The sequence below is a fragment of the Talpa occidentalis genome, unplaced genomic scaffold (assembly GCF_014898055.3).
Source record: "Talpa occidentalis isolate TD23 unplaced genomic scaffold, MPIMG_talOcc4v2.1 talOcc4.2, whole genome shotgun sequence".
Lineage (NCBI taxonomy): Eukaryota > Metazoa > Chordata > Mammalia > Eulipotyphla > Talpidae > Talpa > Talpa occidentalis.
The window spans coordinates 151,099,114-151,125,721 of NW_023602073.1; the positions used below are offsets into that span (position 1 = coordinate 151,099,114).

Below are 26,608 nucleotides of genomic sequence, written 5' to 3' on the forward strand. Positions count from 1 at the left end.
CTTCATATGTTAGCGTATATTAATATATTTCTGTATAACATTACGTGTATATGTGTACATAATTTATATATTTGCTTGACATTTTAGTGATAGGAGTATTGAGTGTCGGTGTACACATGTATATATATTTTTATAGTACTCATTTAATTAAAACGTTACTATTTTTCTGTAGCAGGCTGAAGAGATGTTTATAAGCTGACAGAAAATTTTGTTCCCTTTTGCACTGGTGAGGATTTACTTTTTAAAAAAGGTTTTTTACTGGTATGGCGAAGTTCACATCCAAATGTATTATTGTGATACAGGTAACCACAGTTTAGCGCAGGATTGTTTATGCCAGAGTCTGAAACACCTGAATTATCTAAGATTCTCAGTTGTTCTGAAAGGGTTTTAGAACCATATGTTGGAACAGGCAGCTCCAGATTATGGGATTGTCTGGGGATGGGGGCGGGGGAGGGCCACAGTGCCATGCAGCTGCAGGGGGACGGGATACAATGGAGCCTCTGGTTTTTCTTTCATTTTTAGAGTGCGTTTTGGGAAAAGTGTTACAGAGAACCTTCGCTTCAAATATTTTGGGGTCTTTTTTACATAAATTGAACATGCCATGGAGTTTCTGTTTGAGTAGTTTGTGGGGTTTTCTGGATTACTTGACAATTTGAGCAGCTTCTAGAAATGAGTTGGCATTATTAAGCTGTACCTTTATTACTTCCTAACTCCTCTTGGCCGTGGATGGTGGATTTACGTGTGAGAAATGCTTGGCACGCAGTGTTTGCAAATTCTAAATAAGATAGTAAGTCAGTAATAAAGTAAATAAAGGTTCCATTTCTGAAGTATCTTTTAGGCCTGTTTCTAGATTTTGGGAAAAGACTAATCACAGATTTTAGTAGGTCAGCTTCTGTTATCTTTCAAACCTATCTGTCAGGATACAGCCTCTCCAGAATGTGTAATTCCATATCACAGTCATCATCAATAATATTGAAAGTAACTCCATCTTAAAAAGAAATGGAGGCAGAGATGTAAGAGCAGGTTTTTCCCTCCGAAAGATTACACTTCTATCAGTTTTTTCTTTATCACAGATTATATTTCATAATTATGCAGCCAGCTGCTTTGTGAATTTTTTGAAAAGTAAAATTTTACCTAACTGTGAACTGATAGTTTAGTTCTGGACAAAAATTTGATTTGGAGAGTCAAGGATTTTTCTCTTATGTGGAGTTGTTCTCCTTAACATTAGATTGTCTTTAGATTAGGTTATCTTTAAGGTGCTGTGTGTTGTCTGTGGCAATAGCTTGCTCTATTTGAAAGTGTCCTATTTTCACAAAAGACAGCATAACATATTCAGAATGCAGGAGGTGCATATTACATTTTTTCCCCAAGCTTCTTTCATTAAATACCGACTTTCTAAAAGTGGGTTCACTTTTTTGGTATATCTTGAATATTCTGATATGCCTTTTACTGAAGGTTACTTTTACTTGTCCTGATAGATTATGAAAAAGTGAGGAGTGAAACTTTACAGCCCCTCTGGTGCAATCCACAAATTCCATCCCTTTTTTATGGGCCAGGTATTTAAGTTAAGACCAGTCATTTTTAGATGCGTGTGCCTTTTTATCTCCTCACTTGATCTGAAGTCCACTAGAATTATTAACATCGATGTAATACATTATTAGTCCAGTGTTTTGAGTTTGCACAGATACAGAATAAAGGGAGTGAGCCCTTTTGCAAAGAGGGCATTTTGAGGCCAGAGTGCATTTCTGTTACTATGAAGGGAAAGCGCAAGTTGTCAAATAACCTGCAGATGTTTGGGTGAAATTTCAAAGAGTGTTTGTAACTTTGCATATAATCTCATGCTAATAATTCTAATAAAATTTGTTCAAATGCTGTTTTTTTTTAAGGAGCTAGTTGTAGGGAATGTAGCAAAAGTCAAAACCAACACTACATTTACTTTCTCAGTTTGCCTTTTTTTTTTTTTTTAAGATGTATTTATTTATGCATACAAGAACTGGGGTATAGGTCAGAGGTGTGGGGAGTGAGAGGATTCAACAGAGACAGAGTGGGGAACAGAAAAGGCCGATTGACTGAAATCCACTGCTGAGGGGAGCAGCGGGGGAGACAGGAGAGGTCTGCTGCGCCGTGTGGGTAGCTCCCTGGTCTGGGATCGAACTCGTGCTGCAGTGGCTGCGGACAGCTTCATAGGTTTCATCTTAACCCCTTGCACTGCCAGGGAGACCCTTGAGTTTACATCTAATGTAGCAGATAGATATAAATACATTCTGACCTTTATTAGGCAATATGTGAGTCATGGAAGCATAGGGTAAGAGGATTGGGGTGTTTTGGACAGATTGGGACATGTTGCAGTTCTAGATTGGGAGATCTGGTGTACCTGGTTTAGAAATTGCCATGGAGCAGAGCTTTATAGTAGGTAATGGAATGACCCATAGTGCTTTCTGGGAAGTAGCTTTCTAAGGAGAGGAGAGGAAGCAAAACTGTGAGGCCAGGACCATCAGTTCTTTTGCCCTTGACGCTGTGATGAGAGGGATCAGGGAGGACTGGTTAGGAGAGCGGGCTGGAAAGGTGAAGGGAGCATAAAGGGGAGCCCCAGTCTGTGTCGGGTCCTTGTAGAGTTTCAGGAGGACCTGGGCTTCTGTGGTAACCACCGTGGGAAATCGCTAGCACGGTGGTTCTTAAATGCAGTCCGAGCACCCTGTGGGACAGTCAGTAAGCCTGGGGTGTTGTCGTGGTCGTGAGAAGGAACCGACTGCTTCGCGCTCGTCCTCCCGGGAGACTGCAGCGGCCAGCGCGCGGGCAGCGTGCCGTGTGACCCGCAGTGGAGAGGACAGCTGCTTCTGTTAAGAAAGATATTTAAAAGATTTGTAAAACATGTAAAACAATGTCGCTTCACTGTTTTGTTGGAAATATATTACCTTCCATTAAATAGTTGTTACCGTGTGAGGAGCTTACTGTAGTTTTTAAATGAACAAAATTTGACTTCGGTTTTGATCTTTAGTCAAGTAACTCTCACAAGTTCTTTAGGCTCCTTGTAGTAATTTTGTTTTAAGTGTGGAGTGCTGAGACCAAAAAGTTCAGAACAGCTCCATTTAGAGGACTTTGAGCAGAGGTGTGATAGGCCACTGGGCTTTAGTGGCAGATGCTAGAGGATAGACTAGACTGACAGGGCGGTGATGCTTGCTTCGGTGGTTTAATGAGAAGTGATTGTGGTTAAAACTAGGGTGGAAAGGATTGAAATGGTGAGAAGGGAAATTTGAGATGTGTTTTTCAAGTAAATATACAGAATTTGCTGGTGGATTTGTATAGGATGTGTGAGAGATGGACTTGGCTGTTTTCTGAGATTTCAAGTCACAAGTTTGGTTTTGAACATGTCATGGTCACTTGCGGATACAGGCATTTAGAGTTGGTGTAGCATGTCCTTGACTAGAGTTTTTTGTTGGATTGTTTTGGTAATATTTTAAAGGATAGCATTTAGCTTCCATTCTTACAAACTTGATGATCTCAAAAAGTGTGCTCTATATTTTGTTTTAAAAACTCATTGAAATTGCTTTCTGTGTCATTAGTGTATGATATTAGAGTGTACACTGAGAGGCAGTAAGCATGTAGAAAATGTAGTTCTGCCATTAGCCTACCTGTTCTTAGATTTTCTGAATTTACAGATGCTCCTTAATTTACAGTGGGATGCCCTCCTTATAAACCCATCATGGACTGAGAATATCCCCCTAGGTTGAAAATGCATTTAACGGCCTAACCTGCTGAATGAGCATCATGGCTTAGCCTGGCCTACCTTCAATATGCTCTGAACACTTAACATTAGCCTGCAGTTGGACAGTTACGTTGAGTTTCCTCTCAAACAGTTGCCTTCCTTTTCTTACCAAAAGCAGGAGAAACAGATGGGTGTTTTATTGATATATGGGATTCAAAAATACAAAACACAAAATCAAAAAAACATAGGTCACACAGCACACTGTAGAGCTGCAGCGCCCTCACCGTGCTGAGACTGACCGAAAGCCTTGAGGGCTTCCTGCGCTTCTGCCCAGCATCAGAGAGGACACACTCGCATGGCGCACTCGCAGACGCTCATCAGCCCTCACCGGTGGTTCTGCTTGCGTCCTTTTCCAAGATCTCACATTGATGTCTCTTTTGTTTCCTGGGACAGTGTCGCGTTCTTTCATGACACATTTCCTTTACCCTATTGGTTACTGATGTTATTTTGTAGAATATTCTTCACTTTGGTTTTCCCATTATTTTTTCACAATTAGATTGAAGTTACTCATTTTTGCCACGAAACCACAGAAGTATATCCTCTTCTTGGTGATACTAGCTTTGATCACCTGGTGAAGATACTGATTACCCAGTTAGTATCCATTGACTGGTTTTTGCCTGTAATATTACTATATAATCTCCCCTCTCCACTGCCATGTTTGAGCTCAGGCCTTAGAGGCTGTTGCTCTGAGACTTTACCTGTGGACCACCATGGAGGCCCCATTGTGGTTTTTCTGCTGGTGATTTTTCTATATTCATTTTTCCTTTTATCCACTGGAATTCTGTGAGGAAGCTCTGTCCCCTCTCCCACATGTATTGTTTCTGTCACTGTGGTCTCATGGATTATAACCCACTACTATTACTATTACTATTGTAAATGGAAATTTATAGGAAAATGTTTTTTAAAAGTCACTAATTTGAAAAGATTAAACATTTAAAGGTCTGTGGTGAAAACACTCTCTTCTGTTCCTGTGTCCTGGGTACTCATTTCCATTGTTGTGAGTTTATTTTTATTCTCCCAGAATTATTAAAGGGGCTTAGGAAAGAGTTAATAAAAATTGCTAGATTACCAGATATTGCTTTTTACATGGATTCTGTTGATATCTGTAGGCTTCCTGTTGCGTCTTCAGATATTCTTTAAGAATTGTTTCCTTTTGGGCCTCCCTGGTGGCGCAAGAGGTTAAATCGCAACCTCTGAAGTTATTTGAGCTACTACAGCACGAGTTCGATCCCCAGCCAGGGAGCTGACCCACAGGGCTCAGCAGAGGTCTCCTGCCTCCCTGGCTGCTCCCCTCAGCAGTGTTTTCCGTCAATCTGCCTGTTCTGTTCCCTGCTCTGTCTCTGGGGAATCCTCTACCCCCTCCCCTGCACCTCTGGCCTGTTCTTGTATGCATGAATAAACAAATCTTTAAAGAAAATGTTTCTTTTAAAAAAAAAAAAATTGTAATTGAGGTAAATATTTGCATACCCCCATCAGGTATTGCCTCTGGAGTGCACCCACCACGAATCCTCCATAGTCTACCACCACAGTCCATTGTGCTGCCTTCCCCTCTTGGCTCCCCCCCACCTTCAGTTATGTAGTGCCCTTTCAAGAGTTTGATTTTAAGCTTGTCTTTATTGTCGACAAATGTTGACAAATGTTTCTTAAGGAGGTTGCTTAACCTGCAGATGTAAATATAAATTTTAATATAATGAGTCATAATGGAGCGTATTAAATAATACTTGATTTTAGCATGTCAAACTAACCAGGCGTAAAACTTCAAAACAAAATCCAATTTTGATGAGGTAGGGTGTCTATTCCAGTTAAGTACTACTTTCTGTTCACTTAAAAGAAATCCTTCCCAGCACACTGTTCCCGTTCTGTCTGGCGGCCTCTTTTCCATCTTTGCACAGCAGCGGTGTCCGCGTGCTCAGGAGTCTTTCCCGGCACCCTGGCCTCGGGCTCACCCCCAGAGAAAGAGGGGAGGCTGGGGCCTTTCTTGGCCCCAGTGGGCAGTGCGTGCTCTGAGCACCAGTAGTGGGCTTGCTCCATTTTCTTCCTCTCCGGGGCCCAAGCACGCTCTCTTGGAGTGAGTGGGGAGAGCGCCTTGCTCTAAAGGGCTTCTCCAGGAGGAAACAAAGACCTTGGTGACTAGTTGAGACTCTGGACCCCTTCTTTCCTCTTCAAGCCTGAATTTCCCCTTTCCTTCCCTCTCCCTGACCCCTCTCCTCTCTCCCTTCCTCGGGCTCCTCCCCCCTCCCCTGCTCCTCTCCATGTGCACTGTGCTTCAGATTCTGGGGGGGGATCTTGTTAAATTTGCATAAAAGGGATCTTTTTAAATTTGCATAAAAATATCGCAGCATGGTGAAGGTACCTACCTATATGTTAAAAAACTATAGGTCTTTGTGGTTTATTTTTAGAATTGGAATTAGTGACTTAATTCTTACTCTTTTGTAGGGAATCCATGTCACAAGCAGCATTTTGACTTCAAGTGCTTTATAGCCCCCAATGACAAAATTTTTGTTTTCTTAATGATTATTGTAATAAAATTCATAGTGTAATGTGAAAGCTAACTAGTGACTCTAAATCCTTCCAGAGATGACAATTGTTGATAGTTCTTTCTTTCTTTTTATTTCCATGTGTCTATCTGAAAATATACATACATACTTAGTAGAAATTGGATCATATGATAACTTCTGTAACCTTTGAAAGAACTTTTCCTAGGAGGTCCAGTTGCCACTGTTAAATACCTTCCATGGGACAAAACCCTTGTGAAGAACAATTACAGGATGGACATTTTTATAAGATGTATTTTTAATGTGAAATTTCACATTTTTGCAGTATTATTTTGCCAATTTAGAGAACTATGATAATTGAATTCAATTATATAGTCCTAAGTTTTGCTTATAGTTCTGAAATACAATTTAACCCCCAAAGTAAGGTCCCATCTCAAATTAAAGGATAACTTTTTTTTTTTTTTTTTTGGGCCAGTTTCAAAGCAGTTGCTTCAAAATTAAATCAAGTTTATTTGGTTGTTTGAGTAAGCAAAACATTCCACTAGATAGTGAATTAAAAAAGAATTAATTTGCTGTCTGTACTTTGTGGATGTGGCTTTTTAAAATGAGCATGGTGAATTAATGTACAATAATTTTTTTTCTCTGCTCAAAATATCTTTAAAACTTTCCCTGTATTTAGTAAACCTTGAATTAGTGGTTTCTGTACAGAAAACACTTTATTAAGCATACCTAACAGCTGCCTCTTCAAGGAGTGGTAGTTGCTCTTCACTTATAAATAGGTTCCTAATATTATTGTTTTAGGGTTAAAGAGTATCGTGTAGAGCCAGTAGTTTGTTAATTAGTACCTAAAATAACTAGACTCCTACTTTGCTTTTTTGTGTTAAGTGTACCAGTTCACTGTCCAGCAGGAGATGGGTTTCGGAAGTTGTCATTTTAGCTTAGCAAATAAAATTTATACCATGTACATCAAAGCATGTATATACTTATACATAGTTGGCTCTTACTTTACTGAATAAATTAATGGGTTTTTTTTTTTTTTTTAAGAAGCAATAATAGATGGCACTGTAATCATTTCATTGCTTTCTGTATTTTACCTCCAGCTGTATTACAATGGTAAGTAGTTTTCCTTTGGAAGGATTTAACTAAAAGGCACACAGGACAACCAGATAGTTTCCCCAATAAGATATATACACATCTATAACTTTAGCATAACTGTTTGAGCTGTTGGGATTAGCAACCACAATAGTGAGTATAAAACAATGTTTCCTATGAAAGATTTTTGAATATGTTAGAAAGTTGTCTTTAATTTGGATTGTTACAACTCCTGAAAATAGTTTTCATGCATTTTGTTTTATCATTTATCAGTATATCAGCAGCAGATTTTTTTGTTTACTTCTGAGTTAGTACATATTTTTAAAAATTTCATTTCCTGCTTTTTATTTTCTTGGTTTAGGGAAAAAAAAACAAGTTTGGTTTTTGATTTTCCAAAAAAAAAGTAAAGAAGGGCTATATTTTAATCCAGTATTGAGTTTATATATTGTCAGTTTCTCTCTCCCTCACCCCTCTACCTTTGTTAATCTAATCTAATCTAATCTACTCTAATCTGTTTGGGGGAATGACTACTTCCAATTTCTTAGTTTGGGCTCCTCAGCCTGTATTTTTCTACCTTTTATTTAATAGTTCATCATGTTTTCCTTAATTCTGATGTTCCTCTTTTCCATAGTGATGAGGTTATTAATACAATAATTTAGGTTTTAAAAGAATATGTAAAATTCTAAGGTGGCAGAAGGGTAGGTGGGATGAATACACAGAATTCAAATATAATAAAAGTAGTGAGGATGGAAAAACCAAAGGCAAAAATGAGCTTAGGCTTATGAGACATAAAATGATTTTATTTATTTATTTATTTATTTTTTAAAGATTTTTTGAATTCATTTGTACAAGCACCCGGTACAGTCAGAAACGCGGGAGGGTGAGAGAATTCACCAGAGCGGGGAAGAGAACAGGCAGATGGACCGAAATACACTGCTGAGTGAGGGGAGCAGTGGGCTGCAGGAGAGGTCTGTGCACCATGTGGGACCCTTGACCGGCCACCAGGGATTGAGCCGGCGCTGCAGAGGCTGCGGGCAGCTTTGCAGCCCAGCGCTCAACCACTGCGCCACCAGGGGAGGCCCAAGAATGATTTTAAAACAACACTTTTGGTTAAATTATAGTTAGTGAGTAAAAGGGGAAAAGCTTAAGGCAGGCGACAGAATATTGAAAGGTAACGTAACAACACAACATGGAACTGTGCAGTGACTTTTCACTCTTAGGAGAATTTACTAATAATTGAGCTTTAGTTTGGAATTGCGGGGGGGGGGGGGGGGAGGGACCCAAGGTAATTAAAGCAGAGAAATGTGAGGAGATAGTAACTAGTGTAATGAACAGAGTTTGCAGGTTCAAACCAAAGTAGTTTTCAGGATATTGAAATTTAGAAAAATGTGATCCCTGAATGTCAGGTCAAGAAAACATGGAGAATGAGCGTAGCCTGAATGCTGGAAAGCTGATTCTCCCCCACATTGAAAGATGTGATTCTAAATTTGATGGCACAATACACAGATTACAAAACAGGCCATCTCCTGTTGAAGCTAGTGGGGTCAGAGGTAGAGTCCGCTGAAGTAGATTGAGATTTCATCAGGCTGTGCCTGTACTGTAGTGTGCGGCTAGAGACGTGTGCACGATGAAACTGGGGGTGAATCCTCGCCTCATAGGTGGTTGCCCCCAGAGAATGTCCGCTGGTAGGTTAACTTCAGTCTGAAGGGATATGACTAGTGGAAAACATCTGGGAAAGAAAGCTGAGTTGTCTGCTGGTGTCTTAACCAACAATTGTGCAAATATAGATGGGGGTTTGGCCGCACCACATGTCAGCAGCCTGTGCAGTGGGAGAGCACGTGGAACTGGAAGTGGGCGGCCCTGGTCCCATCCCTGTGGGGGGCAGTGTGGTGTGGTGCAGGGTTTCACGTTGTCAGAGGACATAGACAAATGGAGTATGCCTAAATGAAGGGAAGGTATAAAGCCATGCCATTTTACAACTTGGAGAGATTGTCAAATGAAAGAAACATTTGACCTATTTTTAAAAGCTTTGAAGAGTGGAGTGGGGGCCATTGGGAGAAGATTTAGTAAAGACTTTGCCTTAGTAAACTTTGTAATAGTTAAGGACTTCAGAGATGTCTAAAACAAATTGTCTTGACATTGGGGCTGTTTTGGTATTACTGTAAAGGGTATTTGTATACAAGGTGGTAAAACACATGGTTCTGAACTTTTGGATCTCTGAACCATGGCTGCAGGTTGATGGCGGTCCTGTGAAGATGGGGGCATCTAAGCACAGTCATGTTGTGTTTCGTACACCACACGCTGGAAAGGAAGTGACCCTGTGTTTTATAAATGAACACTTCTATCTCTCCATTTATGAAAAGGTTTGATTATTACCCATACCCATGGCATGTTTTGTGATAATTAGGCTATGATCATATAAACTTAATAGGAAGATATTAACAGAAGTTCTGCTTGCCAGAACTTATGGAATGAAAAGCCTTGGAGAGATGACAAATTCTTTTAATTTTTTTTAAATTGTGGCATAACGTTAGTTTACATCATTGTTTGTATTATGTATTACTGACACAGCACACACAAGCGTCTGTGATCCACTCCCTTAGTCCTTTGAGCTCCTTCCTAAAGACAACTTTTTTTAAAAAAAGATTTATTTATTTATTTATTTATTTATATAAGCACTGGGTACAGTCAGTAGCGCAGGAGGGTGAGAGAATTCACCAGAGCCAGAGCGGGGAGCAGAGCAGGCAGAAGGACCGAAGGACACTGCTGAGGGGAGCAGCGGGCGGCAGGAGAGGTCTGCGCGCCATGTGGGACCCTCCCCTGGTGGCGCAGCGGTTGAGCACTGGGTTGTGAAGCTGCCCGCAGCCTCTGCAGCACCAGTTCAATCCGGGGCGCCGGGGGGGACAACTTTTTAAAAAACATGGGGTTATGTAGGAAATTAATAAATGGTTGGAAATCAGTGAATTTGGTTAAGTCACAACAGACTTTAATTATAGGAAGTAGAGGATCAGCGAGATTAAGATATTTGTCTAAAATCATACAGTTACTATTTGAACTGGAATCAGAACTTGTCCCACTTGAGTGCTGTAAGTAACGTCCCAAGAAGTGCTGATGATTTCTTGGCTGGAAAAGTGCCGTTGGTAAAAGTCACACTAAACTGGTTAGATTCCACGGTGAGTAAGTCTCAGTTCCTTGAGAACCGGAACGACGTCTTCCTCCTCCTTTCTTCCCATCAGTGTTGTCTTGTGGGTAATTTGTGTTCTACTATTAAAGTGAGTGCGCTGTCTCAGAGACGGAAAGAAACATGGCAGGACTGCTTCTTGCTTTAGGAGAGAGTAAGTGTCCTGATCACATTGTTTGTGCCCATCCTCCTCTTCCTTAGAAGACAAAGGTCAGCATTTCTTTCCTCTTAGGGCTCCTGGGGTCCTCCTGACCTTAGCACCCTATCGCAGAGTTGACGATTCCCTGCCTTTGTGTTACCACGGTTTTGGATCTGTCCATTTTAACAGTTTTTACGCCTTCCAGTATCTCTTTGCTCCTGTACCTTTCATAAGAGGCTGAATTCTTGGAGAGCTGGAACCGCGACATGTTGAGTTTCATGCTCTAGAATCTCTCTCCCACCTCCCTTCAGCCACCCCCACCCCCACCCGCTGAAGTGCAGCGAGTATTTTCTGCACCCCCACAGTGTTCCAGTCCTTATTCTAGGATCTGGGGTTAGAGGGGTTAATAGAACCTTCATGGCGCTTTCTCTTATGAATCAAAGAATCCTACAGATGTTTATAAAATACCACTTATGTGGTAAATGTAGCTTTTCTTCCATTACATCTTTTGATCAAATATGTGAGAGGTTACTGGCTTTAGTATATGTATATGTTATTTTAATGTAGCATTCTGCTTTGAATTTTGTTTTTATTTGATTCCCTTGGTTTTTGTAAGTTTGATGGATTCGTTTACCTGGAAAATAATTCCCCTTCAATCTATGTGTTACTTTGATTACTTCCATATTTTAAAATACTGAGTTGTTCTTACATTTATAGTTGTAAATTCCACTTGGTTTTAGTGCTTTTTTGTTTTTTTTGGAGTCTATTTAGGATGTTTGCATCTATATAAGCAAGTTTTAGCTGTAGTTTGCTTTTAAGCTGTTGTCAGGATTTTTTTTAATCAGTATTTTGCTGACTTCATAACAAGAATTGGGCAGTTTGTGAAGAGGAAACTTACGTGTAGTCACATAATACTGAAAGTGCTTTTATTCAGAGACCTATAAATTATTTCTTGGTGGCTGAAAACTTGACTTAAAAATTGTTGTCATGCTAATTTAACAAACACTAATTTGATACTGGACATCTTTGGAAGACTTCATTATAAAACTTGAGAGTTCTAAACAAGTCTTTAAGAAAACGTGTTCCCCTTAAAATATAGTTTAAAATCCTTTATTTCTTAAAAATATTCATTTACTGTTCAAAGATAAACATTTGATAAGCTTTGACAAGCAAATTGTTAAGAGATGAAATTTGTTATAAAATGAATATTGCCATTACCGAAGCCGAAAATATATTATTTTGTGGCATTGCCACTGATTAAGACCTTTCAGCTGGGTAAGAACACCTTTGATCGTGCCTTTTTTGCTGCGTTGGGTTTTACTTAACTGAAAATGATTTAAATAACTAGTTAAGGAAATTAAAATATGCTTTCATGTTTGGTAGTTATTTAAATAGCAGTGCATTAACATTCCATGTTTGGAAGGCATACAAAATACATTTCAAAATTACAAGGCATCTTATTTTAAACACTAGTGGACACGAGCCTTTTCATCAAGGAGCACACAGTGCACAGTGTGGAGAGGCCGTTACAGAGGCGCCCCGCTAGCGCGGGGACGGCAGCTCTTGTGAGACGTGGCTTTCAGCGGTCAGGGCCAAGCCGCTAGCACGCTGGGAGCCTTAGAAAGGGTGCTTGAAATACTCAGTATCTTTGTATAAGACTTGATTCATTAAAATCTATTCTCATAGTTTTTGTAAAAGAAGTATATTTATACCTGGGAACTAGTAGGTTTTTTTTTTTTTTTTTTTAAGAGAACATTGACTTCAGGTGTCTGTGCTTTCTTATGTTTTATTCATTTGCTCTTTGCTTTGCATCTTCTCTGATCACTGCTCAGTTTGTGGTCGAACCCAAGGTGCCCAGTTGTGTTCTTACCGCTCACCATTTGACGCTGTTGATAATGCTGCCCCTAAATCTGGTGTGTGTTTCTTTGCCGCCACTTGTCCCTTCCTTTTTCTGTCTGCCTCCATTTCTACTTGACTCTTCTTTTCGTCAGTCCTTAAATGTTGCTTTTTCAAGTTTCCTTCCGTCTTTCCTCTCCCTGTACTTGGCTTTAAGACATTGCTTCCATTTCTGCACCTTAAACTCCTAAATTTGTGTATCAGGCTCAGCTCTACTGAACTCACTGTCTATTGAACATCTCTGTTGGAGTAGCCCAATCCCTAAAATCACTAATGAAATGTCCGATTTAAATCTTCTTTGGACAGATTAATTCTGAGGTATGAGAGAGCTTCAGTATTCGTTTGGTCTGACACACATGCTGATGATAATTGACTGACGCTATCCTTTGGAAATAAGGACTGACCTCATGTGGGCCCGGAGACATTAGGTGAAATAACAGGTCTGTGCCGTCGTGGATGGGAACTCTGGCTCCCAAGTTAGTTCTGCTGAAGTAAATGCTTTGGTTGGCATCCATTTGGTTTCTGGTAGAAATTAACTCAGAATGTGTTCGGTTAAATGAAGCAGTAACCAGGCCAACAATTCTTTGCTTCTTTGAGTTTTAACACTCACCATTGAAATCCTCCCCACCCTCTTTTTTTTTTTTTTTTTTCTTTCTCCTGATTAGCAAGAATACTTTCTCGTCTAACACGTTTAAAATTTTTACTTTTAACAGAAATCAGCAGAGTCCGGAAAGACATGTACAACGACACGCTCAACGGCAGCGCAGAGAAGAGGAGCGCAGAGCTGCCCGATGCCGTGGGGCCTGTTGTTCAGTTGCAAGAGAAACTCTATGTGCCTGTAAAAGAATACCCGGATGTAAGTATATTTTGTTGTTTTATTCTTTTTTTTCCCGTTTGACATATTTTGGGATGAGCTATAGCAGGTGGCGACTACTTAAAAGCATTGTCAGCCTCTTAACAGTATTTTCATGTGTGGAACTGGAAGTGTAATAACTTGGCATGGATAATTTAAAAAATTTAAAAAATGTTTTCATGTGAATGCTGCTCTGACTTTTGGAAATGCACATAGTAAAGACTTGGTTTTACATTATAATTTGGGACTGGAATTATGGAGAGGATTTGGCTGTGAATGTCAGAGAGCACAAGTACAAGTCTGCTCTCTTTGACCTGACCTCAGAGAAGCCATCATCTGTGCTCTGTCACCTTTTCAGTAAGATGAGGGGTTGGGTGCTGACAGCAAGTTAGCACCTTTCACCTCTAAAATTTTTGTGATAATCAGTGTATTTTATTGTTTTTGTTTTCATCTTTGTCTTTTGCTCAACAGGTTTTCTTGATAAAGTTTGTTGTGAATAACCACCTCGTTACCAGTTAACATGCCAATGAATCTATAAATAGATCCAGAGTCTGCCTTTTGTTACACATCACTTCATAAGGTCCTTTCTGTCTCTCTGACTTAAAATGAGTCCCAACTTCTTCGGTGTACTCTGTCACCTTGGTCCTTATAGGTTGATCCTGACTTAAGGACCTTATGTTAGTTGGACACCCATCTCTACTTGCTGGCTGCTTCTTATCATTAAGATTTAAACTTAAATGTCACTTCAGAGAGCCACCCTTGGCTTTTTATCTAGAAGCCATCTGACTACCTGTTTTGTATAACTTTCCATTTCTCCACAGTACGGCTTATTCTCTGTCATATTTCTTGCTGTTTATTTTTCTGTCACCCTAACAGAATGTAAAGCACACGATCCTGTTTTTGTTATTCGTTGCTGCATTCCAATATGCATCATTTTGCCGCATAGTAGGCATCTAGTACCTGTTGAATAAGTAATGGAAAACTGGTGACTTCTTGTTCCATTTCAGAGGACTTTCTGAAAATGCAAGAAGCAGTTGATATTTTAAGGTTAAAAAATGTGATGTGTGCTCTAGATTCATTGATTATGTGGACAGGATACTTGTTTGGAGATGGGAAATGAGTGCCTTACATTGGAATTAATGGGGAAAGCTTTTGTCTCTCACAAGTTGCATTTCCAGTGCAGCTTTCTTTAAAGCTAATGCATTTACTGTATAAGTCATTTTGGTTGTAAATATACAAATAGTTCTGGATAATAGAGGCAAAAGAAAGCTTGTTGGGATATAGTTGGGTGTTGTACAGAGGATTAAAGGAAGAGCTGGAACACAAAACCTCAGGCGAGACAGGAACAGGTAGCCCAGGACCTCAGCAGTAGGATTTTGGACGTTGTTTGTTCACAACCTTGTCCTCCACGTAACTTACACGTGCTTCTCAGAGTTTACCTTCAAACTTCAGATTGCTGGGAGAGTGAGGGGGTTTCGGACCAATCGTGATGATTCGCAATGTCTACACATGATTCATGGGCCCAACTGGGCTTTGGGATGTTTCCTGCAGGTGCAAAACTGCTTTGGAGCAGCTGTTCCAACTGGAACCTGTTGTTTCAGGATCTCCTAAAGAATGTCAGCCTTCTTGTTTGCTTGTTGAATGAAACTCTAAAGGGTAAAATTTCAGCACTAGTGATTAACAGAATGTGTGTTACCATAAGATAATGTTGGAGATTGTAACCTTAATCTGCCTGGTTCCTGTGCTTTAAAAAAAAAAAAAAAACTCCTATTCAGGGATGAAATATATTTATGTTGCATTATTAAAAGACATATGTTCCATGCAGTCAGAAGGGATATATTTTATGGTGTGGGCCCAGAGGGAGTTCATTTTCACCATATTCCTATCATTTTGCTCTTTGAGATTCATTGCCATGGTCGACTACAGTTGTTGACAGGTGTTTTAGGGCATGAAGTCGTCTAGATTCTTAAAATGTGGTCCCTGAGCTACGCTATCCTCACCTCCTGGGGACTTGTAAATAAATGCTTATGCCCCAGCCAGCCTAGATGAGTTGAATCAGAAAGTAGTGGTGAGGCCCAGGAGCCCTCCTTTCAAGCCCCATGGATGTTCTGACACAGGCCGAGTTTGAGAAGTACTGCTCTCATTTGTGTAGGTCATCAGAAAAGGGGGCTGAGGCATGACCGTATGTGTGGTCAAGCCAGGTGCTGCTGCAGGATGCAGGTAGCACGTGAGCTAAGATGTCTCTGCTCTCAGGGAGCAGGTACTGCAGGGGCAGCGACAGACAGTAAATTAATGTCAACTTTTGGTGCAGAGGGTATTATGGAAAAAAATAAAGTGGGATGAACAGATAAATTGTGGTTTTGGTGGTGGAGGTGTTTATTTTTAAGTGCAGTCAAGGAAGGAATCTCTTAGAAGTTGAAGAGGATGCAGAGACATAGTCGGGGAGAGGTAGGGAGGGAAGCATGAAAATCATCTAGTGGAAGAACATTCCAGGTGTGGTGAATAGCATGTGCAGTGACGCAGTCCTGAGCATGTGGGCATGTGTGGTAAAATGTGAGAGTAGAGAGTTAGTGGTGGAGGCAATATTATTTCGGGCCCTGAGGGGTTTTAGGTACTCTTCTGAGTGAAATGGGGAGTCGTTCAGATGTTTGGAGCCAAGGAGTGACATTAGCTCAGTTGGGTCTGAATAGATTTGTTCTGAGTGCTGTGTGGGGAAAGGCTGTGGGCACTGGTGGCAGCAGGACCTCAAGTAGGGGGCAGACGAGGAACTTGAACAAGAGGACTTAAAAGTGCTTGGTGCTGTACAGATTGTCCAGTTAGAGCCAGTAGGATTTTCTGATATATTGAATATGGTGTGTGAGGGAGAGTAAAGAATAATTTTGATCAGATTTGATCAGGTGGAGTAATGGAATCACCAGTTTGAGCTAGAAAAGAATGAGGAAGGGCAGATTGGGAAGGTGGGAGTTCAGCAGTTCTGATGTAGAGTTGTTGAGTTTGAGTCCAGATACTCACATTTGGGCTTGTCAGTGGGCAAGCTGGTGTATGGGTTGTAAATGACTCTTGGCACCCAAAAATGTCTGTCTCACTAATAAGTCTTTTAATGAGACATTTAGTTATATGATAGGAAGAGAGAAGTAGGTATAAAACCATTTTGATCCTCCCCATAACTTTTTTAATACCTTGATTTTTCTGTTAAAAGAATTTAAGTTTAACAAAATTGAGATCTGCATATAATTTCACAGTTTTTATTTTTGCGTAGAAGAGCTGGCAGATAGGCCAGAGGTGCAGGGGTCGAGAGGATTCCCCAGAGTCAGAGTGGGGAGCAGAACAGGCGAATCCACTGAAATCCACTGCTGAGGGGAGCAGCGGGGAGACAGGAGAGGTCTGCCGCACCCTGTGGGTCTCCCTGGCTGGGGATCGAACTCAGGGGGTATAGGTGATAGTCCTGAAACTCGACCCCTAGACCACCAGGGAGACCCAACATACAGTTTTACTTTTTTGAGGTTATTAGTACATACCAAATGAAAAGTGACTGTTTCATGGTATATATCAGGAACTTGATTGCACTTAAATTTTTTTTAATAGTATTAAAATAAAAGCAGTCTGTGTCAGATTTTGGCAGTGTGGATAAAGACTTAAATTTCAGATTTATGAATTAGATATTGGCCACAGTGAAACAAATACACGTTGTACTTACCCTTGCTTTTCTTCACTTAATGTATTTAGACATCATGTGTGTCTCTCCCTCCCCCCATTTGTATATAAGCTTTTTTTTTTTTTTTTTTTGCATGAATTCATCTGCTATGCCTAGAAGGGGCTTTTGCTATAAAGCTTCACATGGGAGTGTAGCATGGTGTTCAGAAGTATGGACTCAGGCCCAGAGCCCTGGCTGACTTGTTACTTGTTTTTTATTTTGGGGGCATATTACTTGTCATTCTGGTCCCCAGTTTTGTTATATCTGTAGTGGAGATAGCAAGTCTCTCACAGGGTTGTGAGGATTGAGTTTATATATGTCAAGTACTCGGCAAGTGCCTTTATGCTGTAGTTGTGTCACTGCAGTGGAAACTCCACAAAGGGTGTGCACTCTGACAATTTTTATGTTTCCATTGACTAGCCTAGTGTCTGGTAGATGGTTAGCGCACAGTATGGATATGTTGGGTATATTTGTATGAAAGCCTCACACTTTAAAATATTGCTAAACTTTAACTTGTTTGTTTGCATTTGCACATGGCGACTTATTTCTAGAAGTGTGAAATTGGAGCTGGTGTTTTGGATCTGACTTTGTGTAGCCCAGGGGCCAGAGGAGAAGGAAGGCTTAGAGTCAGTGTTTGCAAAGTGAGGCCGGGCTCTGTCATGTCCATCCCGGTGTTTGTGAATTGGAAACTGAGTAATGTGGGAGTGAGAAGGCAGGGTGAGTAGCCCTCTGAACATGTATTGAAGTATTTTACAAAATTCCTATTATTAAAGTAGACTATTCTGTCTCTGCTGTGGACCGGACACTTCCTGGAGTGGGAACATTTATTCAGTTGAAAAAAACTCTGATATAGTCAAGATAATAGTCAGTTTTTGAGGCAGGCTGGCCTAGGTTTTGCTCCTGGCTTAGTTATACCTTTACTGGCTGTTTTTGTTAGCAGTTGCCACAGTAATGCTGCTACATATAATACACTACTGAAAACTCAGTGGCTTAAAATAACAAGAATTGGTTTCTGTGCTCTTGAGGTCTGTGTTGTGCTTAGGCCGAGGTTCTGCTGAATGTGCTAAGCTGAGGTCGACCTAGGCTGCTGCGGTGGGTTAGAGCTCCCTGCGTATGGTCTTGTTGGACTCGGGCCAGGGACAGTAGCCACTTGGAACCTGCTTTTTTCGTGGCAGGTCATGAAGGTGCCAGAGCTGAGCCACATTGCGTAAGCACATGTAAGGCTTCTGCTCTGTCCCATGCATTCCCATTCCTTAGTCCACTGAGTCTCAGCAGTGGATGATTGTGGCCCTTCAGGACATTTAGCATATCTGAGGATAATTTGAGGATAATTTTTGTTGGCAAAACTTGGAGGGGGGTACCAGTGGCAATCTGCTAAATACCCTCCAGTGCACAGGGCTGCTCCCACAACAGAATTGTCCTGCCCGAAATGTCTGTAGTACTGACGTTGAGAAATTGTGTCAGAAGTCACCCTGTCCACCGGGAGAAGGGACTCAGCACACTCTGGCCAGGGGGCGAATGTTTGACTTTCACTCTGTCTTTGAGCATGTTAATTTTTTAGAATCTGTTTCTCTTGTATGGAAGATCCACCTCACAGAATTGTTCACAGGAATACAGGTAACAGCGCATGGCATCTGATAGAGTGCTCCACATGGCTCTCGTCATGAGTAAGAAAAAACATTGTCCTTGAAGGGGCCCAGTCTTGTGTGAAAGATGCAGATATTGCATTAAATCATTTAGACCTGTTTGTCATTTACTCAATATGACACCCATGAATGAAAATTAATGTTATACTTAGGCAACCGAACTGATAATTTGGACAGTTAAGTTACTGAGGACTTGTTTGAATCCAAGGAGGTCTTATACGTGGAATTTGGAGTTAACTTGGATGTCAGTAAAATATGTTCAGTACGTTAAACATAAAATATGCACTAAATTTGTTGTGAGTTGTGAGGAATTGTTTTTTAGGATCTGCCGAGAGGTGCAGTAAGTTCCAGATACTAATGTGGGTGTTATGGAGATTGGCTGTCCTGTGTACTGTACAGAAGGTTAGAGTGCTATGCTGTGTGCTTTGGGGGTGACATAAAATTGTAGTGAGACTTTTTTCAGAGGTCTTATATGAAGACAGCTCTGTTCTTTTGATGCTTTAATTTAAACCATGATAGTTTTTCAAAGGTATGTCTTGGCTTTAGCCCATCATGATGACCTGTACTTTCAATGGTTTGTAAGATGGATAAATTCTTTCCAAATACATTTCTTTTCTAGCTTGGAGGGTTCCGACCTGGTAGCTATAACAAATAATAAAGATTTTCCATAATAACCTATTTTACTAATAACATAGTTATTTCATAGTAACTTTCCTAATAATCTGTGTTAATAGAGGTGTATGATTTTAAGTTCCCTTTTAGTTTTTCTGGGTTTGGAGACAAAATTTAGCTAGTCATTAACAAGTCTAAATTAATAAAGAACTATTGGTGGATTTCTTCTATTTCTCAAGATTGTTACCTGCATATTGAGTGTTGAGCCGACACTTGTTTTGGAGGAGTTGAGAAGAGAGAGGGGTTGATTCAGCTACCTTTGCTTAGACTTTTGTTCCTTCGACTATTGTGGTTCTTCTGTTGGGTTGAAGGAAATAAGAGTCTTTAAGAGTCTTCATCTAAACTATTTGTACCTTTTATTTTATCTGAGAAACAAATGGATGGTAAATCAACATTTAATGACCTGCACAATCTCCTATTTCAGTAGCTAGGTTAAGTCTTGATTTTTGTCTTGATGTGATCTTGATTATGAGTGAAAATATAATATTTAAAAAGGGAGATCTACACATCTCTCTTCTTTGATAGCTTATGCTGGAAACTTTTAAGACAAGTAGTATATTTTAAGGTTAGTATATTATATATTTCAGGAGTTGTGAAATGTTTCAGATTATATATTAGCCCTTTCAATTTAGCATGTTAATAGGATATTAATAGAAATTATTCCAAAGAAGATTTTAAGACAGATTAAAAACAAACTTTGTTGGGCCTCCCCTGTGGCGCAGGCAGTTGAGCGCTGCACTGTGAAGCTGTCCGCAGCCTCTGCAGCGCGGGTTCGATCCTGGCCAACCTGCGAGAATCCCACATGGTGCAGCAGACCTCTCCTGTCTCACCCGCTGCTCCTCTCAGCAGTGTATTTTGTCAGTCTGCCTGTTCTGTTCCCTGCTCTGTCTCTGGTGAATCCTCTCACCCTCCCGCGCATCTGGCCTGTACGCAGGTTCTTGTATAAATAAATAAATCTTTAGAAAAAAACAAACCCTACATCTTATAAAAACAAAAAAAAACAAACAAAAAAAACCAAACCAAACTTTGTTTAGCTCAGTCTTTTTCAAGGTTTAACAGTTTTTTTTTTTTTTTTAAAGCCTCAGTGTTCAAATGCTAATGCTTTCTTTTATAAATACTATCTTTTAGGGCCTCCCCAGTGGTGCAGCGGTTGAGCGCTGGGTTGCGAAGCTGCCCGCAGCCTCTGCAGCGCCGGTTCGATCCCTGGCTGCTCCCCGGCCACTGGAGGAGGGTCCCACATGGCGTGCAGACCTCTCCTGCCGCCCGCTGCTCCCCTCAGCAGTGTCCTTCGGTCCTTCTGCCTGCTCTGCTCCCCGCTCTGGCTTCTGGTGAATTCTCTCACCCTCCCGCGCTTCTGACTGTACCCAGTACTTGCATAAATAAATCTTTTTAAAAAAAAAGTTTAAAAAAAATCTTTTAATATTTAAAAAGAGCTCCTGTTCAGAATAATGGATTAAGATACTGAGCTAATTTTAAAGGTAGCATTATTGATTATGAGCAACTGTCTTCCAGGCTCAGTTGACACCAAGTTTTGGCAGTGATTTTTCTTAAAAAGTTTACTAGGATCTCATCTGTTGAAATTATTTTTTAAAGGGACTTGTGATATATCCAGTTAGATACCTAATTATGATGTCTAATAGCTTTAAGATTCTCACCAGAATAACCAAAGGGAGATAGTGCCAAAAAAAAAAAAAGAAGTGAAACATGCTTTTCATGGCTACTCATATTCCAGAAACACTGAGTTGTTTCTGTTAAGACTTTAAAGCAAAGCTGGAGGTGCTGACCTGCTCTTGGCCCGTCTTGAGAGGACAGTGTCTCTTGGACCCCAGCGAAGCATCAGTAACAGAATCCGCTTCATCGCAGTTTCTTCCCACCCCAGTTGGACAGTGGGGTAGTCAGACCACGTGAACCCATTTTAGTGCCCGCTTTTGATGCGACCTAAATGTTTGAGTTAAAGGAACTTAACATTTAGCTTCTTTTGCTTGAACTTGAGCAGAAAATTGCCTTATTTTTTTGATTGAATCTGCCTTAATTGTTCCCTAGGGACATTGAACTAGAACTTTGCGGTGACTAGCCTTGGAACTGAATTTAATTGTTTCACTGGGAATGCACATTCTGTGTCGTAACAAACCAGTCCTTTACAACAAGATACTTCATAAATAGACTAAACTCTATTGTGAAATCTAGTTTTGAATACCATAGAAAACTGCTTTCCCAGGCTCTCCCACCCACTATCATCAAGTGCACCTATCATGAACGGGGCCATCTCCATATATTTTTATTGTTTGGTAAGTAATTGAGCTTAAACAGTGTATCTATGTTGTTTTGTTTGAGAAAAATGATTGTTCTGGATTAGTTTCTAGCTTTTTTATTTATAAGATCATATAAAAACAGTATAAATTTGTAACTTTAAGACATGCTAAGTTAAAAAAAAATCTTAAAAAAATGAGAAACATGAAGGCTAAAGAGGAGATTTGAATATAAAGCAGTAATTATTTTTATTCCAGAAATGTTGATTGTGATCTGTTAAAGCAGTGATCCTGCTCGGTAAAAGACAGATGAAAATATTAGGAAGACTGTGTGAAAGTAGTGTTGGGCTAATATGTTTTGGGATGTAGTTGGAGAAGCAGTTATAGTTGGACTCATTCTGAAAGTAAACTTGAATCTGAACACGGTTTTTGTAAGCCATGCATTAAGCAGTTTGATTCACAAGAATGAGAAAACTAGACATGAGTTTCTGGTTTGAGCAGAGTAGATGGCTAAGATCTTTGGAAGAGAGCCACTAACCTGTAGGGATTGTGTCCTAATTCTTTGTTCAGTCTAGGTGTTCTAGGGCTTGACTCTGCAACCTTGCCAGCATTATATGTTAGATGGCAAAGCTAACAGCCTCTCATGTGGTGAGGTTAGTGTATGCACAGCGGCCAGTGTGGAAGGGCGCTTACACTGGAAGGCTCACAGTAGACACGCTTGCGCATCCTCAGCACTTAAGACATGTTGCACTCAGGAGACGGGTATGGAGATGGGAGTGAGAACAATGATCGATCTGTTTCTGGGACATCACTGACTGGCATTTGGAATTTATCCTGAAATCAGTCATTCAGGCTTACCATTTGAGAGATTTCTGAAACGTGTAAGGTTTTTATGCTGCCTGTCACTTAGGTAGTGATTGAATTTTTTACTCTGAGAATGAAAATCACCGTATGATTTTTGTGAACACTTTTCAATTGTATTTATCCAACAAAGTGGATAATAAATACTAGCTTTTTCTTTGGAAGATACAGACTATTGTGCTGTACATTATGTGAAGCACTGTGGCATTTAAAAAAAAAAAAAAGCGCGCTAGGACAAGGACCAGGAGCTGGTCCTGACTTCAGGGAGTGGTTTGCAAGAGACATGCGGATTATAAGCTTTCCTTGTCAAAAGGCTGTGAGAAAGGAATTCTAGGTGCTGTGATAGCTTTGATTTTGAGGAGAAAATGAATGTCTCTGGGAATTTTAACAGATGTGGAAATCACAAAAAGAACACTTGAGATCAATATTGTGTGAAGGGGAGGAGTTTGACATATTTGATAGGAAGGAACGGGAAAAAAAAAGATTGCAAAGGAAGAAAAATTAAAAGTATTGGCCATTTTTAAGAGAGCAGTCATTGCTTATTTGTCTGGAACAGAAAGGTGATAGCAAAAATTAAATGTTTGATAAGCTGTTTTAAAGGATCTTCTGTGTAAGAATTTGGACCTTACATCGTCAAAAATGTTCTCTACTTGTGTCATAAAAAACCCTACATGCTTTCATAATTTCATTTTAAATGGTTTAAATTTTTGTTTTACTAAGTACTTGTTGTTTTGCTTTTAGCAGGCTAAACATTTATCTTGTTTGGCCTAGTAAGTTGTTTTGAATGATTCAGCCTCTTTACCTATAAGATCTTTACTCTAAGAATGAAGATGTGCCATTGTTTAGGGCATCTGCGTTTATATGCCACAGGTTTATATTTTGATTATTATTGATTATTCTTGCCTCCTTAGAGTTGTTGGTGTAAATGCCTCTTCTTAAATGGCCTTGTTAGGTACATGTGTTACCAACAGAATATGTGCAAAAAGGCATAATATATGAAAGATTTTGCAAAATGTTTCCTATGATAATGTGCCATAAATTAGCAGTTTCTACAGAAGACATATTTGGCTGCTTATCTAGAATTAATATGCAGATAGAAAAGGAATTTGTCTTCTCAAAAAGCTTAAGCCATTTTTTGATATACTCTTTTCTGTTAAAAAAAAAAGACAGTAGTACTGCTAAGTAGTCATGGCTCGGAGAGGCTCACTAGTGCTGACTAGGCCACAAATGATCCATTTTTGTCATCTGCTAAGTGAGACTTCATAAATATACAGTTTTTGCAAATATCAATTTTCACAAATATACATTATATAACTGCAGATATATGCAGTTATATTTCATGCCTATGTTATGGGATACAATGTAGAGCTTGTAAGATACCAAACAAAAATGGCTTGAAATATCATATTAAAAACATTACCAGTCTACTGTGCAGAAAGCAATCCAGAGAGTGCATGTCCTTTTTAAAATTATTTTCTAAATTTTTAAGAAGAAAATAACATTTCATGGAAGTGTTTCATTGAAATGCCTTGGGAAACCCTTTTTTTTCTTAGGTTATCTGTTTTGATAATGTGTCGCAGGAGGTTTTATCTTTAATTGTACATGTCTTAAAAGGTTAATGGAAAGATTTGCCATAACACTTTGTATTTCCTCATTAGGAAAAATCTATCATTTCTGTTTAAAACGGAGTGAGTTGCAATGAACAGCATTGGACATGCTTGTTGTTAACCTCGTCTTTAGAAATTAATATGCCACTTGGCAGAGATATAATTGGTGATTCACAGAGAAGGTCTGTACTTAAATAGTAGGGTTAATGAATGTCTTTTTTTGCTTCTTCTTCCCCCCTTTTTGGCCTCTAAAGTTGCAGTTAGTTCAGGCTGTTTGAAATGATTTTCTTTGAATGTGTTGTGACATTGTTTTAATTGAATGAAGCTGCAGAACTAGCATGATAAATCAACACAGAATGAATTTCAATGCAAAGCAAACGATATTAACTTGGAAATTGGTTGCAGTAGACAAAGCAGCTGCTATGATTAATTTTTTTTCCCTTCTCCATTTAGAGCATTTTGGGAAGGATGACCTTGACAGTGTCAGTTGTATTAGAATCCCCGTGGCATGGTGGCATGCACTTTAACACACTTGAGCTGTTGTTGGTTGGTTCATGGGCAGTTGACATTGACTAATTTTTATGGTTAGGGAAATTTTGTGTTAAAGATTTAATACTTTGGTTTTAAAGCTTTTTTTCAGATTTAGTAAATAATAATGGAGGATTGCTTAGCTGTGGTAGAAGTCTTTTCCCGTGTAGTCTTAATGTGGTTTCAGGAGAAAAGGTTTAATACATGCTAAAAAGTATCTTTTAAGAGTTATATGTTGTGAAGCATAAGTAAGCCAGTTCAACAGAGGACACAAGTCTGAAACCATTACACTTTAGTTATTTGAAGTGCTTAATCACCTGCACTCATAATGCGGTTTTCCAGACATTTCTCACCATATTTGAGATATTTAATGAATATCCAGATATGAATTGCTTTTGAAAAAGGACCTGATTTGAGTGCAATTATCACTGACAGGGCTACTTATTTTAAGAAATAGCCAAAGTTAACAAATGGCATTTTCAGGGGCCTCCCTGGTGGCACAGGGGTTAAGACGCAACTTATGATTCAGCTGTCCACAGCCTCTGCAGCACGAGTTCGATCCCTAGCCAGGGAGCTGACCCGCGTGGCGCAGCTGACCTCTCCTGTCTTCCCGCTGTTCCCCTCAGCAGTGGATTTCAGTTGATCTGCCTGTTCTGCTCCCCTCTCTCTCTGGTGAATCCTCTCACCCCCTGCCCCCACACACTTCTGGCCTGTACCCCAGGTCTTGTATGCATAAATAAATAAATCTTTAAAAAAACCCAAAAAACCCCAAATGGCATTTTCAGAGTTCTTGAGAACGGAGAGACTTCCCTCTTCTTTTATTAAAATCCTGTTTCACTCTTTACCACTTCGAAAACCTTGAGCAAATATTTTATGGAGTTGAATTTGGAAGTGAAAGACTGTTTTCTGTTCTACTGAAAGATACCCAAACAAAACAAAATGAGTGAGGGTGGGGATGTGTAGAATCTTGTCTCTATAATCATGTTATTTTGAGAGGAGGAAGTGAGGGTGATGTTTTATAAAATCTGTGATGTATAGAGAGGTGAACTTAGGAGATTGAAGAAACTAGAAGAACTTGCTCTAACTGAATATAGGACCAGATCTGTTAATAACACTTTAATCTGTGATACGTTTCTCTTCTTTCTTCCTCAGACCTCCTCATTCTAATATATTTTTATTGCATACTGCCAGAAGTTATGTCAATTTTAGATCTGCTTATGTTAAAAACCACCTCTTAAAAAATAACATGGACCTCTATGTTTGTTAAAAAGGAACAGTGTAGGCCTCCCTGGTGTTGCAAGGGGTTAAGCACCACACTGTGAAGCAATCCACAGCCTCTGAAGCACAAGTTCAATCCCTGGCCATCAGGGAGATACCCACATGGTGAAGACCTCTCCTGTCTCGCCCGCCCGCTGCTCCCCTCAGCAATGTATTTCAGTCATTCTGCCTGTTCTGTTCCCCACTCTGTCTCTGGTGAGTCCTTTCACCCCCACCCTGCATCTCTGGCCTGTACCCCAGCTCTTATATGCATAAATAAATAAATCTTAAAAAAAAAAAAAGAAGGAACAGGGTAATTCAGACCAGCTGAGCAGTTCTAGTAAAATAAGACATGATAGGGGTGTTTGACTGCTTCAGAGACCCTGCCGATTGTGAAGAATTACTGCTTTAGGATCCTGAGAATAGATACCAAGAATGTAAGCCTGGCTTTGGGAATTCCTTTTCTTTTGGGTACAGCTGCTGAATTTGGAGAGGACAGCTGAGGGAATGAACTTTGCGGGGTCATGGGTTGGCATCTAGAGCTTGTCTATATGGACTTCTCCCCATGCCAGCCTTTTTTGCATGTGCCTTCCAGGAGTGAGGCTGAGCCAAAATTTTTCAGGTTGTCATAGACAAATGCATCTCAGCATCACATTGTCTCAATCTCAGTGA

General features: G+C 39.9%; 1 protein-coding gene across 6 annotated transcripts in view; it reads left to right on the top strand.

Moving 5' to 3' along the window:
- QKI (QKI, KH domain containing RNA binding) overlaps positions 1-26,608 on the top strand; it is a 141,240-nt gene that overhangs the window by 20,822 nt on the left and 93,810 nt on the right. For all 6 annotated transcript variants that reach the window (XM_037520696.2, XM_037520700.2, XM_037520699.2 and 3 more), the window contains exon 2: positions 13,283-13,425. In XM_037520696.2, coding sequence (XP_037376593.1) covers positions 13,283-13,425 — 143 coding nt within the window. The remainder of the gene's footprint in view (positions 1-13,282; positions 13,426-26,608) is intronic.